This window comes from Stegastes partitus, unplaced genomic scaffold (assembly GCF_000690725.1).
Source record: "Stegastes partitus isolate 25-593 unplaced genomic scaffold, Stegastes_partitus-1.0.2 Scaffold1317, whole genome shotgun sequence".
Taxonomy (NCBI): domain Eukaryota; kingdom Metazoa; phylum Chordata; class Actinopteri; family Pomacentridae; genus Stegastes; species Stegastes partitus.
In genome coordinates this window covers 81,801-88,548 of record NW_007579048.1, presented here as the reverse complement: position 1 = coordinate 88,548, position 6,748 = coordinate 81,801, and the positions used below count along the sequence as shown (strand labels likewise).

The following is a 6,748-nucleotide window of genomic DNA, read 5'->3' as shown; positions in this document are numbered from 1 at the left end:
TGTACAGAGTCTTCACACATGACTGTGTGGCCTCCCAGAGTAACACCATTATCATCAAATTTGCTGATGACACAACAGTGATGGGAATGATCACTGCGGGGAATGAGACAGCGTACGGGAGGGAGGTGGCAGGTCTGGTGGTCTGGTGTCAGGACATGCTTTCCTTTAATGCAGAGAAGACCAAGGATTGACCATTGTTGATCCAGGGAGGAGGGCAACACAGCGGCACACACTGATATACATAGGCAAGACTCACGTGGAAAAGGTGAAGATCTTCCAGTTCATCAGTGTCCACATCAGCGAGGATTCCAACTGGTCTCACAACACACCCCACACTATAAAGAAGGCCCAACAGTGGCTTTACTTTCTGAGAAATCTGAGGAAGTTTGGCATGCCAGCCAAAATTCTATGCAACTCCTACAGAAGTGTAATCAAGAGTGTCCTGAGCAGCTCCATCACTGTGTGGTACAGCAACTGCACAGCCAATGCTTTGTTCACACAAGACACGAGTAAAAACATTCATTTACATATAAAGTCAATATGATGTGATTAGACTCGAGTAAACGTCCTGCGGGGCGAATCGTGCAAATGACGTGAATTCGCGAAGGACACGCAAGTTGGAAAAAACTAAACTTTAGTGATCTTTCACACCGCGATGACCAATCAGCGTTGAGATTCTTTGGTGACGTCAAGATCATGATTCATTCATGTTTTTGCAACTACACCGAGATTATTGATTGATTTACTCACCAGAGACAGATGGACAGGGGCTCTGCACCTGGGATGGAGCACTTCTATCCTGGTCCTGATCCTCTCCAACAGGTCATCAAACTGGGTCCGGGTCAGCCGAAAATAGTGCTGGAAGCAGCTGTTATTTAGGCGCAGCTCCTGGAGAAGGTGGTGGAATTCCTCCAGCTGTGTGCGTATCTGGAGGATTGATGGACCTGGACACAGCGGCATCACAAATCTCGCCACGTTAAACGCGCAAATGAATTATTTGCACGAATGAAGCGAGTGAACTTAATGCATACACGCGTCCAAATATTTGATAAGAATAATTGTTGAGTTATTAAAATTCGTAGTTTATTATTTCTGAGAATGATGCAATTTTTCTTTTATAAGACTGATTCGAACACATTGGCTGCACTTACACGATAGTTTTTACTGTCAAAGATGCACATCTTGATCTTGACAAGTGTATGCAAAGTTCTGTTCACAACTCTTCTAGAAATATAGCTGCAGAAGAACAGATACTATTCTACTATATTGAAATGTTTCTAATGGACACTGAAACAGTCACAGCTGCAAGGGAGGCAGTGTGCAGCTGGAACATGATGCGGCACCTTGCTGGTAAAATAAGAACATAAGAGATTATTCAAAGTGAGCAAGTCTTTGCAAAGTTTAACTGTGTAAACCAGGGAAATCATCGTATTTATTACTTTCTTTTTGTCACAAGTATTTAGATACCACTACCAGTTTTGCATTAAACTTTTAATATTTTCCAAATGCTACATTCTTAGTGAAGTTTTTAAATAATTATAGTCCCATGTTTTTAAGTTACTGCTTTCTGTGCCCTCCAGTGATCCAGTTCAGTTTCACGACCATATTTGTGGCAGCATTTCCTCTCGCACCCCTTCTGGCTCTCATCAACAACATTTTTGAAATCCGTCTGGATGCCATCAAGATGGTCCAACTGGAACGACGGCTGATCCCTCGGAAAACCAATGACATTGGTGAGCTGTGTGTCTATTGATAATATACTAGCCAAAGTTTCTGTGTGACTTTCTGAATTATGTGAGTGGGCTGATATAGCATCTGTTGCACATAACATTAGGAATCAAAAGTCTATGTCAGCCTAAAAAAAACTTAACTTACTGAAGAATAGGTCAGAATAACAGTACTTCACATGAAACTTTAAACATGCATGTACTGCATATACTGAAAGCGTCACAAAAAATGTAATACAGCTGTATGCATGTAATCATTATCTTTCATATTGTATCTGCAGGTGTGTGGACAAAAGTTCTGGAAGCCGTTGGGGTGTTGGCAGTTATTGCTAACGGTCTTGTCATTGGAATCTCATCAGACTTTATTCCTCGCCTCGTCTACCGTTACCGTTACGGCCCATGTGCTAGTGGAACCAATCATACACAGTTAGTCATATTTTTAGCTGGTAGAAACACACGACACATCAACAAGTTTTTGTGTTATGTCAGCATGTGTTTGTTCTCTTGTTGCAGCTGCATGCAGGGCTACATCAATGACACCCTGTCTACAGCCTTTATGAATCTGTCAGACTCAGGCATTACACAGTGCAGGTGAGATGACTAAAGAAATTCTTCTCAGTGTAAACATACAGAGTAGTCATTCACAGTTGTGATAAACCAGACAAACTATTTCATGTGTGCAGCTACAGAGACTACAGGAGTAAGGACTACAGCCTGACTTCTCAGTTCTGGATGGTTTTGGCTGTGCGCTTTGCCTTTGTCATCCTCTTTGAGGTTCGTACTTCAGTTGTTGGTGCATAACTTTTGTCCATTTAAATTTTTTTTTTTTTTTTAAAGTTTAAGATTTTGTTTGTTTTGTGTTTTTTTGCAGCATGTTGTGGTGGTGTGTAAGTTTATAGCAGCTTGGTTTGTCCCAAACAATCCCATGAGGGTGAAGAATGATCGTCTGCATGACAAACTGGCTCGACTGAAGGAGGAGCTTCGGTAAGTCAGCATTAAAAAGTAATATGTCAAAGCTTTAAAAACACAGAGTCAAGCCTCGGGAACACAATCAGACTGTCTGGTTATATTGTAGCTTTTGCTGCGTGAAGGAACTCTGTTGTGTGTTATATTTCATATACACAAGGAGTGCTCCCCTTGAGTCAAGGTATATCAGTACTTAATTAAGACACATAAGCTTGCCTAGTCACACGCTACAGTTTATCTAGAAAAAATGTGACTTTGATAAGGGACTGCCTAAATTGCTGGATTTAAAACAGCTGAACAGCTGATTTACCTTCTTAAGGGCCTGTTTGTGCTGATCATATTTTTCCCAAGCCCAGACATGGCACAGCATGGACTGGTGGCTGCTCGGCTTCATGGCCACCAGAAAAGAATAGTGACCGCAGCCTAACTATTATCTTGGATTGAACCTTAGGCTGGAATGCAAAAGACTATGCCTAGCCCATTGTTACGATCAAGCCTCTAGGGTCAGCTGGATGTAGCTAGAAACCAGATGGAAATGGTTCAGGTAAAGCAATTTATTGCTCAGTAGCATAAATTAACATATATATATATATATGTGTGTGTGTGTGTGTGTGTGTGTGTGTGTGTGTGTGTGTGTGTGTGTGATTTCCAGGCTAGTGTGTGTGATTTCCAGGCTAGATAACATTTCTCAAGCTTGGCCCCAATTAGATAGTTCCACTAACTCTTACCCAATACAAGCAACTAAGAATTTGACCCACGTGCTTCATAACACATTATGATTTTTGGTTGGCAAGATGGCGACAGTGTCTGCTGCAATCTGGGAGGCAAGACAAACAGTCTTCTTACGTTTCTGCCGGGAATTCCAGCATACTGGTGCATCAGACCATTTCCTGCAAAAGTTCCTACTGTTCCCAACCTGCTGCCAGAAAATCCTCTGTCCTTGTGGATGCAGGACCACAAAAAGTGTGATAAACCACCGGAATTTTCCCCCTCTTGCCTCCATGTCACCAGCGATGGAGCTTACTCTTTGTCCTCCTGATATTGCTAAATTGTTAGCAAACAAGTCTTTCTTGTTAAACGACATCTTGGACTCCCATGAGTTAGATTTTCTGCTGGTGATGGAAACTTGGCTTCAAGCTGGTGTGTTTACATTTTTTCTCGACTTCTTCCTCCTGAAAGCACCTTCCTCAGCTCCACTCAGACAATCAGCAAGGGTGGAGGGTTGGTGCTGATGTCCCAATCCAGCTTTCCCTGTCAGCAGATTTCTTCCGACTAATACTCTAGCTTTGAATTGCTGCTTTTTGAGGTGTTTTATATAATATTTTTTTTAGGACTGGACCATTGGTCTAAGATTTTATAAATAGTATTGACAAGTCAATGGTAATGATTCATTCACTCTTGAAAATGTGTGACATTTGTATACATTTCTATTGTCACAGTTTTTCTACTGCTTGTAATGTACTTTATACTCTAGATGGCTTTTGTGATATAAGTGCTGAGAAGCTAATCACACTTTATAACCAATATTGTGGACTTTCACTCAGGACTTCCACTCATTTCCACTCAGGAGCAAAAGAAACTAAACCAAGATCACAGCCCCGGTTGAATGATTCTTCTCATGCGCCCAGACAGGAATGTAGTCAAGCTAGGGAAAGTGGACAAAGAATAAGCACCATGTCTGCCAACCTTATGATTAGTTCACCTGCTCTACTCTCTCCTCCTCCTAAACCTTGGCTGCCAATGTTTTAAATGTTGTTGAGTCAACTGTTTTTGCTTTGATACATACTTCTCTCATGTCAGGTTGTGTTCCAGCTGCCTTTAACCCTCAGGGGATGCTTTAATTTACTGCCCTTTGAGGATGTTAGAGGACAAAAACGTCCTCGATATCCCCTGAGGGTTAAACAGGCTGTGCTACAACCCCTTATCAAATAGTTTGGACCCTTCTGCCCTCTGTAACTATAGGTCAATTTCAAAGCTTCCTTTTCTGTTCAAAATGTTAGAGCTATTAGTTCTCATTCAACTGCAAACTTTTCTAAACATCCATCCATTCATTTTCTTCCGCTTATCTGGGGTCAGGCTGCAGACACAGCAGGTAAAACATGTCATTCCAGACATCCCTCTTCCCTGCCATTTGTCCCAGTTCCTTGTGGGGAATCCTGGGGTATTCCCAGGCCAGATGAGATATTTTCTTCAACGAGTTCTGGGTCTACCCCAGGGTTTTCTCCCAGCTGAACGTACATGGAAAACCTGCAAAGGAAGTCATCCAGGAGGCATCCTGACAAGATGCCCAAATCACCTCAAGTAGTTCCTTTGGATGTGAAGGAGTAGCGACTCCACTCTGACCTCCCTCCAGATGTCCGAGCTTCTCACCCTATCTCCGAGGCTTAGCCCAGCCATCCTGTAAAGGAAACTCATTTAAGTCTCATTTAACTCACCTACAATCTTATTCTTTTGGTCACTACCGAGAGTTCATGACCATAGATGAGGGTTGAAAAGTAGAGTCCCTCATCTTCCTCTTCATCACAATCGTCTGGTACAACACCTGTATTACTGTTGATGCCACACCAAGCTACCTGTCCATGTCATGCTCCATTTTCCCCTTACTCTTAAACATAACTCTGAGATAGATCATGTGCTACTTTATTATTATATATTAATATAATATTATATGTATATATGGAATGGTCTCTGTCTACTCTGCTAATCAGCTAAGCTTACCATGTTAACACAATGAACTAAAATGCTAAACACAAATCATTATAGCACCATACCTGCAAAACATTAGCGTGCAATTATAAATACTGTAAGCGCTATGAGATGACTTGTTGTTGTAAATATGCGCTATACAAATAAAATTGAATTGAATTGAATTGAATTAAACATGTACCCAACATCAGTTTATTTATTGCCTAAGCTGCAGCTGTAAAAATAGACAACAGTTTATGTAAAAAGGTTTCATGCAGCTTTGTGGATCTTCACCCAGCTCTTCATCTTATGCTATGATTTGTTTTTTCTTCCTTTTTTCATTTCAGGGAAATGAAACGCAGCAAATCAACTGATGTCTGACTTCTCAAAGATGACGTTATATCTCCTCAACTGGTTGATGTGTGAAATGGAACAATAAAATCTTGTTTAAATAATTCATATTTACTGCTGGAATACCTACAGTCTGGCCTGTAACTTAACAACAATATTGCATTGGTTTATGCAGAAGGACATTTATTTTCTACTGCTGACATGTCACCACACAGCCATCATACTACATATGACCAGTATGGTATTTATTGTTTTTTAAATGAGAGGTGGCCTAATGGGAGCATCTCTTTGCTACCACACCACCAACCAACACACAGACCCATGTACATTGGGGGTGGCAGGTTAACAAAGAGGATACATTTGCTAATTTTGCAAACAAGGGGAAAGGCATCCTCTCTCATTCCCCCTCAAATGCTTTCTGCATATAACACAACGGCTCATGTTTTTTGTATTACGCTGTAAGCAGAACTTATTTTTGTAATTTACTGTTGTTAATAACATGTGAAATTGTGAAACAGGTCCACAGAGTTATCTTAATAAAGAAAGAATCTGAAAGTTTCTTGCCTAATGTTTTGTGCTAGTCAAGGTAGAGACCCCAAATGCAGGACATACAGGCAGAAAGACAGGAGAGTGAACATAAGGTACCTTTCAATAAAACTTAAAGTATTCATTTACCTGACTTGATTTTTTTCTTAATGGATGATAAAGCTTGAAATCTGTCATTGGTTTTATTTTATTTTTAGTAATTTTTAATATTTATTCAGCTGAAACCGGACAGGAACAAAATCCAGATCATGGCAAATGAAAATATGGATCAAACAGCCAAGGGCAGGTAAGAGTTAGGATGGGCAAGAGGGATGGGTCTTGAATGGCCACATTGTGTAATGGGTTCTGGATTTAGAAAATGTGTACCCACATGAAAAGCTCTATTACCAACTCTAATTCATTAACCTGTTATGTCCCCGGTCTAGGGATGCAGAGGCACAACATAAAAGAAAGGCGGAGGAGGAACAAGTATT

The 6,748-nt window shown here is 40.8% G+C and overlaps 1 protein-coding gene across 1 annotated transcript in view; it reads left to right on the top strand.

Annotated features, from left to right (window-relative positions):
* Positions 1-6,287, top strand: part of LOC103369658 (anoctamin-9-like) — a 30,675-nt gene extending 24,388 nt beyond the window's left edge. Inside the window, exons 19-24 of the mRNA XM_008298428.1 lie at positions 1,581-1,733; positions 2,009-2,153; positions 2,241-2,318; positions 2,411-2,501; positions 2,599-2,711; positions 5,726-6,287. Of these exons, the coding sequence (XP_008296650.1) occupies positions 1,581-1,733; positions 2,009-2,153; positions 2,241-2,318; positions 2,411-2,501; positions 2,599-2,711; positions 5,726-5,759 (614 nt within the window). The 3' untranslated portion in view covers positions 5,760-6,287. The remainder of the gene's footprint in view (positions 1-1,580; positions 1,734-2,008; positions 2,154-2,240; positions 2,319-2,410; positions 2,502-2,598; positions 2,712-5,725) is intronic.
* Positions 6,288-6,748: the final 461 nt, after the last annotated feature.